General features: G+C 49.3%; 1 protein-coding gene across 1 annotated transcript in view; it reads left to right on the top strand.

The window, feature by feature from the left end:
- Positions 1–1,071: 1,071 nt before the first annotated feature.
- LOC129340918 (endothelin receptor type B-like) overlaps positions 1,072–19,605 on the top strand; it is a 36,728-nt gene continuing 18,194 nt past the window's right edge. The window contains exons 1-2 of the mRNA XM_054995815.1: positions 1,072–1,084; positions 3,378–3,865. Coding sequence (XP_054851790.1) covers positions 1,072–1,084; positions 3,378–3,865 — 501 coding nt within the window. The remainder of the gene's footprint in view (positions 1,085–3,377; positions 3,866–19,605) is intronic.

Below are 19,605 nucleotides of genomic sequence, written 5' to 3'. Positions count from 1 at the left end.
ACAGACCATAATATCTTTCTGGATTGTGTGTGTCGGGTACTGCATTCTGGAAATTTTGCTCTTTTTAGTAGCTGGTTTCTAGATGCTGACGCAGGGAGACTGGTTTTCATCTCTACAGTAGTCATACTACAAGGTTGCATGGAGTTCCATTTTGTCCCCATGCTATTCAGTGTTGGAATGAAGTTGCTAGAAGAGGTTGGCCAGAGTTTTTGAGGAAAGGCACCCTTCGTATTGATGCCACTTTTCATCTGTCTCAGGTGTAACTGTGGGTATCCACAAATAGGTGCTGTTGGTTAAGATTTTAATAAAGCATGGGAATGGTGTTCAACGTGAGCTGGACGGACTGCATTTCTTCTGAAAGACCAAGTTTGCAGCTTGAGGTATGCTTTAGATCAATCACTGTGCAAAGACAGTACAAGCAACATCCAATGCTTGTTATACCTTCCATCAGCTTCAGCTGGTTATGCTAGTTGGAAGAGAGATGACAAGTTATCCATGTTCTAGTAATATCCCATCTAGTTTATTACAATGTGGGGCTACCTCTGAAAAGGATTCAGAACCGGTACAGAATGAAGTAGCCAGATTGTTAACTAGTATTGCCTATCCAGGGATAGAATTATAACTCAAGAAGATGGTTGACTCTCACAGATGACAAGAGATGCTATCAATCTCCCATAACCTAATGTACCAGGAGTACAAAACAAGAACTGGAAATGTTTGCTGAGTCAATACCTCTGTAGTCTAGGAGTCCCCAACCTTGTTGAACCTGTGAGCAGTTCAGTTTGGAATCTTGGCAGCAGCAGGCAGTGAGTGACTGCCACCACAAATTGGTTGCCATGGAAGCTGGGTCCAATCATAAAAATCTGGGAAGTTTCCCAAAATCTTGGAAGGTTCCAAGCCAAGTAGCCTTCTATGATGGGCAGTTGTAACCAAAATGGTACTCCCTGAAGACACAAAGGAGGTGCCCTCCTGGGCTTTTCTGAAGCACCTCCTGTTCCAGTGAAGGAAAGTCCAGATTGGCTCAATGTTGTGAGAAGCAAGTGGCCACCAAGAAACACATTGGCAGGTGCCATGGTGCCTACAGGTACAACACTGAGGACCACTGCTATGGTCTTCTTTTTGTGTGCATGCATAGGGTTGCCCACTCAGGTTTGGGAAATTCCTGGAGATCTGGGGTGAAGCCTGAAGAGATACTTCAGTGAGGTATAATGGAATGCAGTTGACCCTCTAAAGCTGCCATTTTCTCCAGAACTGGTATTTGTAATCTGGAGATCAGTTGTGAATCCGAGTGATTTCTAGGTCCCACTTGGAGCCAAACCTTGTGCATATAAATATTTTGATTAATTTTTTATAAAAATGGAAATGTCATTTTCTAAACATTTTTATGGTTTTCTTAAGGCAATGCAAGTACAAGGTTTAAGATTAAAATTGTAAATAGCCTGGTTATGTAAAGCGCTAGATTCTCCACTGCTATTGTGCCAGTTAATTTTCATTTGATGCTATTCTCTGCATGCCTCTGCTTGGAGGTTAGGTAGCAATCAATAAGAAGCCTTTTTCTATGGTGGCAACCAGGGCTTTTTTTCAGGGGGAATGCGGGGGAACGGAGTTCCGGAACCTTTTGAAAATGGTCACATGGCTGGTGGCCCCGCCCCCTGATCTCCAGGCAGAGGGGAGCTGAGATTGCCCTCTGCGCCGCTGAGCGGCGCGGAGGGCAATCTCAACTCCCCTCTGTCTGGAGATCAGGGGGCGGGGCCACCAGCCATGTGACCATTTTCTCTGAGGGCAACCCACTGAGTTCCACCACCTCTTTTCCCAGAAAAAAAGCCCTGGTGGCAACCAATCTATGGCACTTTCTCTCTGGACATATTTGCCTCGGGTCAGTCACAGCTCTCTCAGCACTTTCTTAGCTCCACCTACCTCACAGGGTGTCTGTTGTGAGAATAATGACACTTGTTAACCGCTCTGAGTGTGGCACTAATCTGTCCTGAAAAGCGGTATATAAGCACAAGGTTGTTGTTATTTCTGTCAGCAACTCTGGAAGTTTATTCAAGCTGCAATCCCTGTCTCTGGTTAGACATTATCAATCTGTAAGAAAGTCTCTTTGAATCAAGGGGTTAGACTGATTACAACTGGGCTGGGGCCTTTTAAGTCGTGGCCCTACAGAATCAGTAAAGGTTGCCAACACTGGGTTGGGAAATTGCTGGAGATTTGGGAGTGAAACCTGGGAAAGGAGGAGTTTCGGAAGGAGAGGAACTTAGCAGGGATAGTACCAAAGTATTCACCCTAAAGGATTCACTCAACAAAGTGGCAATTTTCTCCAGGGGAACTGATCTCTATAGTGTGGAGATCAGTTGTAATGCCAGAAGATTTCCATGTCCTACCTGGAGTTTGGCAACCCTGAAAATCAGCTATCCTCTGAGATCTGACATTGTAGGCCATGTACGAATAATAGAAAGCTACTGAAGACTTGCTGCTGATATAGATCCTGGTAACATCGTGATGTGATGTCCCCCCATGGGTCAGTAATGACTCAATGCTTGCACAGGGGACTTCCTTTACCTTTTTATCTTGAGGGTACAAGAAGAGGGAGGCTTCCACTGAGCAAGCTCAGTTTGACATATGCACTATGAACAGGGCTCATTTCAAGGGAGAATGTGCAGGAACGCACTTTCAGCAGTTCCCCAAAGAGGTCACATGTCAGGTGGCCCCGCCCACCTGACTCTCAGCCATTTTACGCCCGTTTCAGCCTGGATTTGGGCTGAAATGGCCCGGATTGGGCCTCTAACGGGTGGTGGATCACGCTCCCACTCAGCAGCGGACCAATCCTGACCATTTTGGGCCCCTTTTTGGCCATTTTCAGCCCCTTTTTGCCATTTTGGGCCCAGTTTCAGCCCTGAATGTCCAGGATTGGGTCCAAAACAGCCAGGATAGGTGATGTCAGGGGGTGTGGCATATGCAAACCAGTTATGCTAATAACACACTTCAGGTGATGGCAAGGGGCATGGCACATGATAATGAGCTATGCTAATGAGTTATGCTAATGAGTTCCTCCAGCTCCTTTTCTACGAAATGACCCCTGACAATGAAAAGGGGTAGTTCAGCACGTAATTGATGCTAATCTAAACTCCCCTCTGTCTGGAGATCAGGGGTGGGGCCACCAGCCATGTGACCATTTTCAAGAGGTTCCGGAACTCCGTTCCACCACATTCCAGCTGAAAAAAAGCCCTGATCAGAGCCAAGGGAATTAATAGAGAGTTGAAATGTGCTCAGTTTCATTCTACAGTCTTTTAACCCAGACTCTCTTAACCTCCTCCTTTGTCTTCTACAGGAGAGATCAGGACCTGTCAGGAGACGTTCTTAGCACTGCATCCCTCAAGCACTCTGGCTGGGTCTCGATCTTTGGTTTCCAATGGGCACCCTTCTGCCTCCTCTTGTGTTTACCTCTTGCTTGGTGTGCCTCATTCTACGTGCCTGTGGCCAGACAGCCAACAGTTTAAGGGACAGCACCATCTCTGTTGAGGTCTTTGGCCAAGATAAAGCTTACAGCCTCATTCAGCCGGGTCTCTTCCTAGACTCCAAAGTCCCCTCCAACCAGTCAGGAATCTTCCTCAGAGATGCCATCACTCAGGGCCCACAGCTTTCAGTCATGTGTGCAAAGCGGACGGAAATCAGGCGAGCCTTTAAGTACATCAACACCTTTGTGTCCTGCACAATCTTCATAGTTGGCATCATCGGCAACTCCACCCTGCTGAGGATCATCTACAAGAACAAATGCATGAGGAATGGGCCAAATGTTCTCATTGCCAGCCTGGCTCTGGGGGACCTTCTCTACATCCTTATTGCCCTGCCCGTCAATGTTTATAAGGTAGGCATTCTTGACAGTGATGGAGAAAGGGAAAAGAGCAAGAGTCCAGTAGCACCTATAAGACTGACAACATTTGTGGTAGGGTATGAGCTTTTGTGAGCCACAGCTCACTTCTTCAGATACAACTAGAATGTGAGACCATCTGTCCTTATATCTCAGAGAGTGGAGTGATTACAGAAGCCAAATGGTAATAGCTGGTGAATGACAAAGGCAGGCGTGATTGAATAGGGTGGGGTATGCAAAGGGGTAGTGGCTGTGGAGAAATCAGCATTGGTAATGAGACGCCTAGGTCTCATTCAGTCCAGGTGGCTGCATTGTCTTGATCTTCATTATCAGTTGCAATTCAGCAGTCTCTCTGGAAAGGGAAGCAAGCAATACACCCCGGAATAGGGGAGCTTATTGCTTCTACAATGCCCTCTTTTGGAAATCAAGTCTATTGCAAGACCATATCACAGCGGGGTCAGTGGTTGTACTTTCTTATCTGGAGCACTGATTTGCCCCACTTAAGATTTTTTTTAAAAAAAATAGATTGATTCATTTTTAGTCGGTCAGTCCGTTCGTCCATCCCTCCCTCCCTCTGTCTGTCCGTCCCTCTGTTCATTCTACTCCAGTCTTATCCCCAGTGGGAGAAAATTTATGTCACGATAGCTTCTACTTGAACAATTGTTTTAGAATTCAAACATTTTTGGTTCTAAAAAAATAACTTGAAGATGGTAAACCCTCCCCTCTGCCCCCCGCAAGTGGTAGTGGTCTATACTCCAGCCATCTGACCCATCCCACTGTGAATGGGTTCTACCAGCTCCAGATGGCTTTTTCGTGATTACTCTGATCATTGCTTTTTGAGTTATCTATCTGCAGTGACTGTAAGCATGGCAGGGCGTTTGAAAAAGGTAATTGATAAGTTATACGAGCCAGTGTTGTATAATTGTTAAAATGTTGGACTAGGATCTATGAGAATCAGGTTCAAATCCCCATTCTGCCATGAAGCTTACTGGGTGATCTTGGGCCAACTAGGGCCGGATCCAGGGCTCCCGGCGCTTGGGAAAACCCAAGTCCGGCTGCCCACCTGCGCACTCCCAGCGCTGTGTGATGACGGCCATTTGCCTGCCCCCACAGGACAGGGAGCGTGCGGCAAGCCGGCCGCCCCCTCAGCAGGGCAGGCGAGTGATGCAGGCGGCCTCCCAGCCCTCCGTGCCATTCGCCTGTCCGGCTGAGAGGGCGACCAGCTTGCTGCGCGCTCCCTGTCCTGCTGGGCAGGCGAATGGTGCGGGCTGGCTCCCAGCTGCCCGTGCTGCCGCCGGCGTGCTCCCAGTGGCTGGCAGCTGTGCCCGGCGCCCCCTTTTTGGCAGTGGCAGGGGCAGACTACCCCTCTGCCTTTCCTCGATCCGGCCCTGGGGCCAACTGCACTTTCTCAGCCTAACCTACCTCACAGATTTGTTGTGAGGATAAAATAGAGGAGAGGGGAATTGGTAGCAGTGCCTCTTGATTATGAAATCCCTGGCGCTTCACTGGGAAATGAAGCAGCCCCATCTAGTGAGGAAGAGTGGCTAGATGCATAAAAGCTTATGGATAGGGGATGCCCGATAGTTCTTAAATGCTGGAAACAGGGCAGGGTAAAAATATTAATCTGTTCCTAAGAATGTCTGGGAAATGGTCTTGAGAAGTATCAGTACTGGGATCCATTCCAGTTAATGAAAATATAAAGTGGTTTAGATTAAAAGAGCAGCAGTTGCTTTAAAGGTAGTTGCTTTAAAAAGATAAAACTGAGCTGGACGTACTTTCCTAGATGTTACACATTTGTGGACCTAGCAGGCCAGGAAGAAGCTAAACATAAAAACTGAGGACCGCGAGAGCTGCAGGAAGTAATTCTGTGCACGTATATTTGTTGTAAAAAGGTTTTTGAGCATCATATAGTAAATACGATCAGTAGCCACGTTGGTCCATAGAAAAATTGCAAAAAAAAGAGTTGTGTCATAGGAGCAATGGAAACAGATTCACAAAGCAGTGGGTGTGCAAAAAGATGCCGAGGTCACCAGATCTCTTCATCCGCTGGATGTTCGGAATGAAAACTTTAAAAGGGGAGCAGGAAAGAAAAAAGACGTTTCAAGTCAGGATGGAGGAAAAGGACCAATCTACAGATTCAGGACATCCTGCAGACTCAACAGGTTTTGGTTGGATGCAAAACAAGTTGTGAAATAAACCAAGGGCTCTTCAGGGCCAGAGCAGCAACAAAAGGCCCCTCTCCATTTGAGTATCAAAACCAATTGCTGTGGATTGTCCTCCCAGCACTTTGGTTTCCTGTAACCCCCTGTTGTGGAAATTATTGGGGGACCCCTCCTCCTTTCTCTCTCCGTGGGTCCCCGTTAGCAGCCCTCGGTTCTTTGTTCTGGGGGGCCACTTACCAAGGCCTGGATAGACGTAACTCCCCTTTTCTTCCCCTCTTCCCTTTTTTTAACCACCATCTTTATTTTGTTTTATTTCTCTCTTGCAGACTTTCCTGCTTCTTTGATTTGGGGGAGGGGGTGAGAACAGGTCGCTGGTCTCTTCTGTGACTTGACAATAAAATAGTTTTGTTGGTTAAGTACCAGCAACATTCTGGCAAAACTTAGAACATGTCAAGGACAATATGAGCTTGATTCAGCGCTAGAGACAGCTGTAGCAGAACTGGTTGAAACAGAAGGCAGGTAACAGTCTCTGCTCCCCTGCAGTGTTGCAAACTGACACAACGCTGCTGTAAAGCAACTGTTGACAAAGCAATAAAACACAACCTATTGTGCCAGTAAAGGTTACTGGAACTGGAACTGGAAAACACAACCTTATCTTTGTTGTGCCTGTGAAGGTATGAATGGTGGTTAAAGTATAAAACACTCCCCCAAAGTCCCATCATTTTTAATTGTGAGAAATGTTTAGGGAAGATGTTGAAGTGAAAGGTCTGTGCTGGAATTAAAATGCAATTATATGGGGATAAAAATCTACATAGCAGTTGTTTAAAATTAATTTTGTTTGTAGCTCTATATGATGAAATTAATACAATGTCTTTTTTTAATGGACAAGAGTAAGCTGAGTGCCAAAAACAGAGGCTTGCAGATGATGCTTGTTGTACATCGCTGTTGGGCATAAGTAAAATTGGCCACATCACAGTGGCTGGGCGCATGGTTTGTGTGCATGCAAGTTCAGTCTCCAGCATCTCCATTTAAATGATTTCAAGCAGCAGATGGTGGGAAAGTCCTTTCTTTCCCCCAAACACTGCAGAGCCACTGCCAATTACGAAGACAATGTGAAGGTGGACAGATCAGTCATGGTATAAAGTAGCTCATGTGCTGGGGAAGAGCTGTGGCTCAGAGACAGAGCATGGGGAAAGCCCCAGGATTCATACCCGTCTTCTCTTAGGAGGAGGGTAGCAGGACAAATTGCTACTGCTGTTGCCTCATTGGGGGAATGGACAGAAACATTCTTGTTCCACCAGTCCAGATACCTGAGACAAAGATCTTTGTTTATTCAACCGATCATAAATTAAGCTGTCTGCAGCTTTGAAAATTGACATTGAAAAGTGACGTGTATAGTACTGGGCCATTAACTTTGTACATTCAAAAGGAAGTATTCAGTCGAGAAAGTGTACGCGAATTTAATCCAGTGGCACAATGTCGTTTTTACCAGCTGAAGAACTTGGAATTTCATCTGATATCTGTAGTATAGATCAGGGATTTGCTTTCATTGCAAATTCAGAACTACAACAATAGGAACGGACCGAAGGCCTATCAGTTCCAGCACTTGGGCTTAAGGCCGGCAAGAGTTCTCCATGGCTCCTCTTTTTCGATAGGGATTGAATATGGGGTTTTCTGGATGCAAAACACATCACCTGCCATTGGCTTGGATCCAGCAGAGAATTACTACTGTGCAGTCCTCTTGATGGGAGATGTTTGCCAATCCCTCTCTCCTATGGCACACTTCTAACTTCCCCAGCTGTTTTTGCAGAGATTACCATTGAGGGACATTTTGGACTGAAGTAGGAGGGGGCGGGGAGAGGAAGGGAACTCCACCAATGAAAATCCTTTCCATCTATAACGGATCCAAGCCACTGAGTGATGAGTCCCTCCTTGAGACTAACCTCTTGGAAACCACCGTCAAAGTCTGATTTACAGTATCTTCCCTCCATTCCTCTGAGCATATGTCAGGACTAAAAACTGAAAAGATCTTTAATTCTCTCTCTGTTTCAGAATTAACGTTGTCACTTGATCAAAGAATGAATGATATGGCTGTGTTATAATTCAATCAATTAATTACATGATCGAGATCTGTACTTACAGGAAGGAATCAATGTTAATCAATTCACTGAGTCCATCGTTGATCAGATCTGCCAAAAGTGGTTTGGAAGGTTTGCAATTGGAAGTGTTCAGAACTCCAAGTGTCCTTCTTACAATTGGGGAAGTTCTCTTTGATCCCCTCCCCTCCCCCCTCCCTCATTCTTGTGCAAAGGAGCAATACAAGAGCCCCTGCGGGATGGCCAAGAGCCAGAGGCTGGTCAGATGGCGGAAAGGCAGCCAAACGCGGCCTTTGCTTGTGCTTGATTGGGAGGCCTGTAGGGCAAAATATTTCTAGGAGATACCTCTGTTGCATGCAGCCTGGCTCGTAGTTCCCGTTGTTTGGCGCGCCGGCCAAGACACCTCCTGATTAAAACGAATCAGGAGGCATTTGGGCTAGGATCCAAAATAGCCGTGGTAAGGGGGGAGGTCTTAGATCTTAATTTCTGGCTGGAATGGAGTTTGCAGTGAAGACCTCTCTCCCCCTACTCCTGCCCCGTCTCTGACCATACTTTGCTTTACAAAGAGGGGGAGGGGATCCTTGAAATTCAACAAAGCCCTTTTTATTTTAAAGAAAGTACAAAAAAGGGTGCGCAAGAGACACCAGATGTTTGATTAGCACATGATGCCAACTTCAGAGATGTTTTTCTCTATTTTTGTATTGTATAAAATCTCAATGAAGTCCGGGTAGGCTGTGTCTGGAAGAGGAAGGGATGGCTGGATGTAGTGGCCTAATCCCCTCTTGTTATTTTTCTAGCTAAGACCTTTTCATCCACATGACAAGGAAGCTAGACTTCATCTCTTTGTGTAATTTCTACTTAATACGAACTCAGAGGGATCTCAAAAGAAATCCTTCTTCAATTAAAAAATGGAGAGCTTACATCTTTGGGCAGTGTGGTCCCACGTTGTGATCCTACATTAATAAATCAATAATAAGCAATTTCAAACCTCTTCTTTTTTCCTACATAAAGCACATATATATAACAATGATTAAAGTACATATAATAATAATAATAATAACATTCGATTTATATACCAACCTTCAGAACAACATAATGCCCACTCAGAGTGGTTTACAAAGTGTGTTGTTATTATCCTCAAGAGAATCACCCTGTGAGGTGGGTGGGGCTGAGAGAGCTCCAAATAGAGTTGCCAGGTTTCCCGACCTCCCAGGCAGGAAGTTGGAGGCCCAGCACCTACCTTCATCTTGCCCCTCATGCAAGCGCAGAAAGCGCATGCACCCATGGCCTGTATGATGACGTCACTTCGGGGAAGTGATGTCATCACACAGGTAACATGCTGCTCTGGGATTCGGGCTTAATTCGGCCTGAATTTGGCCGCTGCAGCAAGCCGGAGCACACCACGCTTCCTGGAAGCACGCCCTGGGAGGCATGTTCCCTTCCCCTCCACCGGCCAGGTAAGCAGGGTGGGGGATGGAGGGCAGGAGCGGGGCATCTCCCGCCCCCAGCGGGGGACTGGCAACCCTAGCTCCAAAGAGTTGTGATTGACCCAAGGTCACCCAGCTGGCTTCAAGTGGAGGAGTGGGTAATCAAACCTGGCTCTCCAGATTACAATCCTGCCACTCTTAACCATTACACCAAACTGGCTCAAAACAATAAAGAATAAGTAACATGAAGCAGTTCAGGCCTGTTGAGCCTAACCAGATTGGGGAGTCTTGCAGTCACTTCCAACTTTGATCAAGCCAGTTCCTTGAAGTTGGATGGATCTGCAGCTCTGCTCTGCCTTGATGTATTGTCCATGCTCTTTCTTTCCTAGAGTTCTAGCAATAGTAATATATAACTTAATCAGCAAGTTGGAGTCCTCTTTAGGCAAGCTCCCTGCTACTCCAGGCCTCCAAGCATTCTAGAAAGATTGCACCTTTTCCCCCCTTAAGTGGAATAACTCTGTCTTAACCCCCCTAGTGAGGGTCAGAGTATTTGCTCCTGTGGGGAAAAGCACCTTGAGGAGCATGATTCTTTGCCGGGAAAAAGATGGGGGAGGAAACGACTCAGCAGCTTCTCCTCACCAGCCTTTTCTCAGCTCTGAAGAACCAGGAAAATTCCCTGGGCTGGGAAATGTAACCAGAAACAGTAAGGGAACGTAATGAAGCTCTGTGTAATGTCTAGTTGGATGGTCAGTAATGAAAGCAGATTTTTGTTGGCACCAGGGTTGCCTACTCTGAGCTGGGAAATTCCTGGAGATTTGAGGGCTGAACCTTCAGAAGTTAAGAGTTTTTGCGCGGAAGGAAGCTCAGTGGTTGGATTGCCACCCCTTTACCTTCAAAGCAGGTGGTGGGAGTGCTGGTGGGTTGGTGGTGCTTCTTCTCCTTCCTCCTGCACATGAAATTGCTTTGGGCCAATTGGGCCCCGCTGAGCCCCTGTCGCTTCTGTTTTAAACCAGAAGTAACATCAGCAGGAGGCTTCCGGAGCATGTGTGCACCATTTTTTTTTCATGCTCTGGGGGCTTCCACCAGCCTCCAGACACTCCTCCCCCAGTGCCCAGGTGATCAGGGGTGGGGGCAGCATGTTGAGGAGGGGGATTCCCCACCCCCAAGTGGGGGGCTGGCAACCTTACTCAGCAGGGCTGTGATTCTATAGAGTCTGCCCTCTGAAGCCTCCATTTCCTCCAGGGGAACTGATCTCTATACTCTGGAGATCACTTGTAGTTCCAGGAGAATTCCTGGCCCACCAAGAGCTCAGCAAACTTCATCTATGTATAGAACAAGGCCCAGACATTCAAGTCAATCGAACCCAGGGGTTTAATTTTGGTGTAAAATGACTGCAGCAAATCTTGGACAAGATGTTCAGGACATAAAGGAAGAAGATAAATCGTTCCAGTTATTTGACAGTGAGTCCATTTATGAATTATCCTCCTCTTACAGTGCAATCTTAAGAAGAGTTACACCAGTCTAAGCCAATTGAAATCAATAGGCTTAGACTGGAGTAACTTTGCTTAGGATTGCCCTGTTAATGTACTATCAACCCAGATTTTATTTATTTTTTTACATATGCATATAATCAAATTTTCAGCATGAATGGAGATAAAACTAATCCAAAGTAAACCAGTGTACTAATTAGATTTCCAACAGAGATGCTTCATTAGGAAAATGGAGAAATCTTGTCCCAAAAAAGGGGCCACGCCTTCATAAATTTCATGCACAGCTTTATAATGCTTTGGTCTTATGACTTCTGTTATTGAGATTCAGTCTTCTGACACTTGGAAGTGAATCATTAATCTCTTAATGGAAAATGTACATGTCTGGATTGATATTTTGGGGTATTTTTTGTGTTTGCTCAAATAGTAGAACTTTGCATATGAGAGGTGGTACAGTGTTCTTCAGCCCAATAGCTGAGCACATGGGTGGTTTGAATACATTAACACGTGTTGCTTTTAGGGATCCTTCACACCACCTACAAACTTTTTCCTTTAATTGCAGAAGCCAGGGACTGAACCTGGGACCTTCTGCATTCTAAGCAGAGGTTCTCCCACTGAACCACGGCCCCTCCCTATTCAAGCATAAAGTCCGAACTCCCACATGATGCTGAAGTCCTATGATTGGAACTTACCTGGATCTCAAATGCGGTTGAGAAGGTGGAGGCAGGCCAATGTGGATTGGAGCTCGGGAGCCTATTTATTTATTTAATGTATTTTTACCCTGCCCTTCCTTCAAGGAGCACCAGGCTGCTTATATCATTCTCCCCTCCATTTTATCCTCACAATAACCCTGCGAAGTAGGCAGGGGACAGTCCCAGTCAGTGGGCAGCAGAGGCAGCTGCCCCAGGCCCCAAACTAAGGGGGAGCAACTGCCCATGGGCCAACTCCCTCAAAGGAGGAGGGGAAAGAAGATGCGTAGCAGCTCCTGCCGCCACTTGCATTTACTCTGTCTGGAGCTCGGGGAGCTGGCTTCTGGTGGCAGAAGTAGTTCCTGCCTACCTTCCACAGGACAAGGACCAGCCTTTGCTTGGCTCCAATGGGAGGGGGCAGCAGTCCTCATCCTGGACTTTTGCCCAGGGCCCCAAAATACTAAGACTGCTGCTGGAGGTAACTGAGGCTGAAAGAATGACTGGCCCAAGGTTACCCATATGGCTTCATGGCCATATGGGGATTTAAATCTATGTCTCCCCAGGCCTAGGCACCAGCTATTTGCATCAGGCCTGAGTCGTAGTGTAGGCCTGAGTTGTAGTTTGGACTAGGGCCCTCACAGATCACAGAATCAGCTCAGCTCTTCAGTCATCTGTCAGGGACTAACCCAAAGCTCCTAGCATTTTCTGTTCCATTCAAGGCTTTTTTTTAAAAAAATTATCCCCAAGACTCCAGAAGCCAAAGAGCAGGGCTTTTTTTCAGCTGGAACGCAGGGGAACAGAGTTTCGGAACCTCTTGAAAATGGTCACATGGGCTGGTGGCCCCGCCCCCTGATCTCCTGACAGAGGGGAGTTTAGATTGCCCTCTGTCTGGAGATCAGGGGGGAGGCCACCAGCCATGTGACCATTTTTTCCGAGGGCAACGCACTGAGTTCCACCACCTCTTTTCCCAGAAACAAAGCCCTGCCAAAGAGTATGAGGAAACATCAGTGGGCATCATTGTCCCCATGGGCACCATGCTGGGGGTTACTGCAGGAATTACATTGGAAGAGTGCTTGGGTTTGCGCTGGAATAACACTAAGAGCAACAGCACGTAACAGTATCCTAGGGGTTTCCCCTTCCATGTTACTGCGGCAAACATGTGCTGCGAAAAAAGCCAACCAGTCATACATACGATTGCATGAAGATTCTTTTTGTGTGATGTTTACCAAATGCACACTTATTCTTTCACACATGGGTGCCATAGCAGATGAAAATAATCAGTCCCATCGAAATTGTTTTTTGCATTGTTGTAATCGATGTGTATGTGCCTTACCAGCAGCAGAGGAGATGGCAAGGCAAATGAAAGGGACCAGAAACAGCAGGAAACTGCAAGTGCACAGCACTCAGTCCAAAATTTGGAAGTGACCCCCACCCACACAGAGAACAATGCATGTGTGTTATGTGCCATCAAGTCACTGCCTCCTTATGGAGTCCCTATGAATCATGACCTACAAAATATCCTAGCATTAACAGCCTTGCTCATGTCATGCAGACTTGAAAGCTGTGGCTTCTTTTATTGAGTCAAGCCATCTCATGTTGACAGTGGCGTAGCGAGGGGGGGCAAGAGGGGCGGTTGCCCCAGGTGCATAATTTGGGAGGGGGTGCTGCAGGACGCTGCACCAAGGACAGCCTGCGCTCTGTGGAAGGCTACCCGTGGAGCCCTGGCCACCTGCCGCGCCGACGGGGTGGCCGTCCTGCAGCTGAGGAGCACGCTGAGTTGGTGGTGGCATGGGTGGCTCCCATGGAAGACTGCCTGATGGGCTCAGGGAGGCGAGCGGTCCTAATCACAGGAGTGTTCCCATGTCCTGTGCGATGATGTCACTTCCAGTGATGTCATCAGACAGTCCCGGGGACGCGCACAAAGCGAGCACGTATGTGGAATTGTTGCCAAGTAGGCCCCCTCCCCTGCTTTAAGGCCTGCCATGAACTGTGCTAAAGTTTCCTGCATTACTGTTTCACTGCTGCACAAAGATTGCTGTGCACGTGTGTGCTCTGATACACGTGTCAGTTTCCTGCCTGCGTGTCAATTACCCTGCTGCTGTAATAGACTGTGTAGTTTACTGACTCCATGTGTGGTTAACTGCACAAAGGACTCTTTTTCTGGGCAGCCCTGCCCTGACCTGTATCTGGACTTCCCAGTGTGTGTTTGGACTGTGTTACAAGTGTGCCCCGTGCCTGCACTGCCATCTACCACGGACCGTGCCTGTTCCCTGCTTTGGACTGTGTTTTAAAGTGTTGCTCCCCTGCCTCCATGGAAGCCTGCCTCACATGGGCCCAAGCCGCTGCTAGCAGCCGGGCGCCTGCCGGGGAAACCTCCAGCGAGCCTGGCTAGGCGCTCCCTGGTCAGTTCCCGCCTGGAGCCTCCCGCGGGCCGGTCCCCGAGCTTGCCCTCGCTACCGGGCAGCCTGCTATCCAGCCCCAGCTATGCCCAGCCGGCATCCATGTTCTCAGGCAGCCAGAAGACCCTGGGAAGAAGACTGCTTTGAGAAGCCATTTCGGCGAAGCGGGCACACCACGTCCGCAGCGAGAGTACCTCGCCCCGCTCTGCATATCTTAGGAGCCGCCCCGGAGAAGAACTAAGTGCTGACCATCCCAAGCACTTAGAGAATGCATCTCAAAGAAACCTCCGCATTCCAGAAGCTGATGACATCAGGACAAGCCCTGTCCGCTGGAACATCCTTTCAGCCCACTTGGATTTCCCCCTCCCTCTTTTGTCCCCTCTTCCTGAGGTGTCACTTATCACAATCTGATTACCAAAGTGGCCCATCCAAGCCATTCAGTAGCCCATTAGACCCTTTGTTTTAATCTGTGAGAACCACCAAGTACAGCACCAGCCCCAGGGTACGTTTTGGGGTATTTAAGCTGGTCTCCCAGACCACTCGGTGCCTCGGCCATTCCCTATCCAGACCTCCTTGCTGTCCGTCTGTGGTTCCAGTGCTGGCATTGGGCCACCCTCGCTGTCGTGTCTCTGCTTCGCTCCAGGATTGTGAGTATTTCCCTTACCATCGTTGGGAACCCGCTAATGCGAACGTCCCTGTATTTCCTACGCTATATTTCTTAGACCTTGTATGTTCTTTGTATGATTGTGCAAGCTAGGCTTACGCTACACTCAATACACGTGTTTGGACCTTACTCCTTGTCTGCCTCTTTTTCACTAGAGTGTCTGGGATCGGGACCTCCGTAAACATAGGTTATGATCCTCGCTTAATATTAATAGTTACAGACTGCTGCAGCTAATTCCCCATTATAATAAAGAGCAGTTCTGGTAACAGTTTACTGGTGGAGAATGCGGGCATAACCCAGTTCGTGTGAATACACGTGAGTCGACACGCGTGTCTTCGGCGAACTGACTTAGAGGAAAATTTTCCAGACCTCTGTGTAAAGAGCGCAATTTAGCTTAGGGAATTAAAAGTGTGAGCGTGTGTGGCTCTAGTGAGCATTTCTATCTTGTGGGTTGGCTTTTCCCCCATTTCCTCCTTCAGCCAGCTTTGGACTACTTGCCTTTTGTGGTGCACCGCGAGGCCCTCCAGCCGTTATAACCGGTGTACTGTGGGTGAGGACCTCTGAACTGGTGAAGTTCCTGGCCACCTTCCGGGCCGCCTAAACGCGTCTATGTGGGTGGGATCCCAGAAGTAGGCTCTAGATATATACGCATATATACTTCCTGAAGCAGCACATATAAAACTCTTTTCCGCCCTCCCCCGTCTCTCCTAAGTCCGTCCAAACCCCGTTCCTGCCAGCACTTAGGCTTCAATCCCCGCTCCGGAGGAAACGTGAAGGGATCGATAGTCAGTTTGTTCAGTCAGTTAGCTTTGGGAATCTAAAGCCAGGTTCCTGAAGCCCCGCGGCAGCCGGCCGCACCGTGCTTGAGAGTTTTAAGTTAGACTCTTGAGCGCTTTTCGCCTGAGAGTTTTAAGGTAGACTCTTGGGCGCTTTTCCGCTTGCGAGTTTTAGGTCAGACTCGTGGGCGCACCTCGCTTGGGAGTCAGTGGGACTCTTGGGCACACTTTTGCTTGGGAGTTGTTAGGACTCTTGAGCGCTCTTCCGCTTGGGAGTACAGTAAATTTACTCCTGGGCACTTTTGCTTGGGGACTTGCAGAGGCAGTCCTTGAGCGCTTTTGGTCTTTTGGTCTTGGCTTGGAGACAGTTTAACCGTTTGTCTCTGAGCACGAGGCCTGGGGACACTTTTGAGTATAGTTCTTGGGCAGAGAGCTTGAGAGCATTTGCAGCTTCTGAGCAGAGGCTTGGGAGCATTTCTGGTTGCCTGAGCAGAGGCTTGGGAGACCCCTTAATTGCAGTTTCTAAGCAGAGGCTTGGGGACACTTTTTGGTTTTCTGAGCGCATAGGCTTGGGAGACCCCTGAGCTTTGGTTTTCCGAGTATAGGCTTGGGAGACCCCTGAGCTTTAGCTTCTAGGCAGAGGCTTGGAAGCACTGAGAAGTTTTTGTTCTTGGGCTTAGAGAGCTTGAGAGCACCCTCTGAGCCAGTAAACTTTTCCTGGTCCCGTGGCTTGTAGGCAAGCTTAAAACGGGAATAGGAATTTTCCTTCTCCTCCGGTGGAGAAGAGCCGAGTGTAGAACCCTTAAAAGTACCCTTGTGAACCTAAAAGTAGGACCTTAAAACCCCCTGGTAAAAACCCTTGAGGACCTGAGGGAAGGATAAACCTCCCAAAAGGAACATAGAGAGGAAGAAGTTGTTAAAACCCTTGAGCAGCTTTAATCGCCCCACCCCTGGTGTCGCTGATCCACTCTTTAACCTCCCCCGTGATCAGCCTTAAACGAAAGCAAGATGTACCGGGCAAACCCCACCGTGCCCCGCCTGGAGAAGTGGCTAGTTAAGAAGGGAGATTGCCCTTGGGAAGCCGGTTCCTTCAAGGGACCCGACCCACTCCAGATAGTTAGAAGCGCCTTCCAGGACTTCTGTGACAAGGAGAAACCTAGGTCTAGCAAGAAGGACAGATATGGAGCCTGGGCACTTTTCACTGCCCTGCAGGACAGCGTGTCCCTAATTAGTAAGTTACAAACCACACAGGAGGAGTTAGAGGAGAGGTCCAAACGAGAACAGGACGCCTTGCGCCTAGAAATCCAGACTCTCAGGACCAAGCTAACCGAACAGGAGAAAGAACATGAGGAAAAGGCAGTTGAGTGGCGCGCCGAACGCGTCAATTTCATACTAGAGAAACAGGGATTAACTACCACCCTCCAGGACGCCCAGCACAAGGCTGAAGCGGCCACCGCTCGTGCCGATATGGCTGAGCACGCATTAACGGAGGGACAAGAGGAGATTACTAAGCTCACCCATGCCGCCCGGTTCATGGCGGACCACAATCAGTCTAAAACCGCAGCCGCGGACCATTCAGCTTGTAAGAGGGAGCTAGAGGCCCTGAAGCGACACTTGGGGATGCAACAGGCCGTAATTTCCGCCGTGCACCCCTCAGCCCTCTTGGCCCTCCCAGAAGATAGTAAGGATAGCTGGACATCTCAGTCGCCCCAGCCCGAGGAAGCTCCACAGCCCCTCCATCCGATAGCTACCAAGGAAATTGTCTCCACAGACGAGGATGGCAGGAAGACAGACCGAATAGTTAAAGAGACCCGCAATTGGAGGCCCGATGAGCTCCAAGCCATAGCAGACCGCATGGGACCCCTGAACCGAGACTCAGCTATACAATGGTTTGCACACGTGACCATGTCCCAGCCCTCTGCCAGTGGCTCCGATGTAGCTCAGCTGGCCCGCCATTGTGCCAGCCCCGAAATAGTCACCTCTCTTAATGCATACATTTCTAACAGGAGACTAGCCACTCGCAGTCAGTATGGTGCCATGAAAGAGTTGTGTGCCTTCCTGTGGCCCACCAAGAGTTTAAAAGCCCTGTATATTGCAGAGTCTCAAAAACCCGGAGAGGATCCAGAGGCATATTTAGCCAGGAAACAGCTCCTAGCCGAACTAGCAGACGAGGTAGATTTAGATTTGAGCGACATGCCGGACTTCGACGACTTAGAATTCAGGAGGGCAGTCATAGATGGGCTCAACAGCACCACTCGCCTAGCCCTAGCAGGAGTCGAGCCCGGGAGCATTACATGGGGAGAGCTGGAATCCCGCATCAGGAGCATTGCTGGCCTGTTGCGAGAGACCGGCGCCATCCGCCATGTGAAGTCCCCGGCCTCTCGTAGAAAGGAGAGCGAGCCGATAAGTGCAGTCACCTATGCCAATCATGGCCCCCACTCTCAATACCGACCGCAGGGACGCAGCCCGTACCCGGAGGCAAGGGGAGGGATCCTGAGGGGAAGGAGCAGTAGCTTTAACCGGGGAAGAGGACCAAGGGACTACCGCCCGGGAGTTTCCTTTGCGCCCACCCCGAGTTACAGTTCCTCCTCCCAGCAGGGACCCCACGAGCCCCGATTACAGGAGGCGCCCCTAGCCCCTTCTCACTCGCGAGCATCACACCCGTACAATCATCAGGTCTACCCGCCTCCAGATCAGTCTAACGCTTGGGGAGCATCGCAGGGCGACCACGAGGGCTACCGGGACCGTGGCAGCACGCCCCAGTCCAGGGACTCCCTCCGTTGGGAGCTATGGATGCGCCTCAAAAACATTGGAGCGAACATGGAGCTATTCGATGGGAAGCCCACGTCCGTTCTAATGAAGGCGATCATGGAGTGGGAAGACCAGCAACAGCCCCCAGTACCTCCGTCAGCGCCCCCTTTACCGCCGGACCCTCCCTTCTCGAGTCCCCCGATAGCTGCGGTCCGGGAACGACCGAGCCCCAACAACCCCTTTAGAGGAAGCACCGCTTCCACCGACCAGTGTGCAGGATCAGAATAGGGTTGCCCCGAGTCCCAGTCTCCCTCCGTGGGCATAGTTGCCAAACTAAAGCCGGACACATGGGGGAGACCGACAGTGAAGGCAGGGATCGGGACTCCCGGGGAAAAGAAGAAGCCTGCCACTCTCCTCATAGATACCGGAGCTTCACTTAACATACTCCGGCCCACCTTAGTCACGAAGGGCACCCAGACCCCCACAACCATGCAACTCGCCGGTTTTGGAGGCGGCATGCAGGAATCCTCGGTCTGGCAGGATATTCCCCTCTCCGTTGGGAACCTGGCCACCCGGATTTCGGCATGCGCAAACCGGGGAGAAGACGATGGACTTTTGGGCATGCCATTTTTCCGTGCCGAGGGACTGACCATCGACCTAGCAAATGGGCTCCTGTGGCGCATCCCAGGAGGCCCAGACTTCGTCAATGCAATCCATCGGTGCGCAGCCCTTAAGGCCCCCCTCCCTCTCGCCCCCATCACAGGAGACCCCTGGGTTCAGGACTTTCCCGAAGTGTGGGTGACAGACAAGGCCGAGTGTGGGATAGTGAAGGGCGCCTGCGTCCTGATTGAAGGAAAGGACCCCCCTCCCCAACGACAGTACAAGTACCCAGCGGAAGCTGAGGCAGGGATAGCCAAAACTATAGAAGGACTCCTTGAGTGGGACGTCATACTCCCGATGCAGTCCATCTGCAACGCCCCATTGTGGCCAGTTCTAAAAGCAGATGGAGTGACCTGGAGAATGACGGTCGACTTCCGTGCCCTGAATGCCACCACCCCTCCAGTTGCCCCGGTTGTGGCCAAGTACAATGAGATCCTAACGGCCATTGCCGCTGGGTCCCGGTTCTACTCGGTCATAGACCTGGCCAATGCTTTCCACTCCATCCGGTTGCATGAGTCTTGCTGGTACAAGTTCGCGTTCACTTTCCGCGGCCAGCAATACGCATTCAAGCGGACACCCCAGGGATTCCACTCCAGCCCCAGCATTTGTCATGCCCATGTGGTTCA

This window comes from Eublepharis macularius, chromosome 13 (assembly GCF_028583425.1).
Source record: "Eublepharis macularius isolate TG4126 chromosome 13, MPM_Emac_v1.0, whole genome shotgun sequence".
Classification (NCBI taxonomy): domain Eukaryota; kingdom Metazoa; phylum Chordata; class Lepidosauria; order Squamata; family Eublepharidae; genus Eublepharis; species Eublepharis macularius.
Note: the sequence above shows the minus strand (reverse complement) of the source record. Positions and strands in the feature narration are given on the sequence as shown.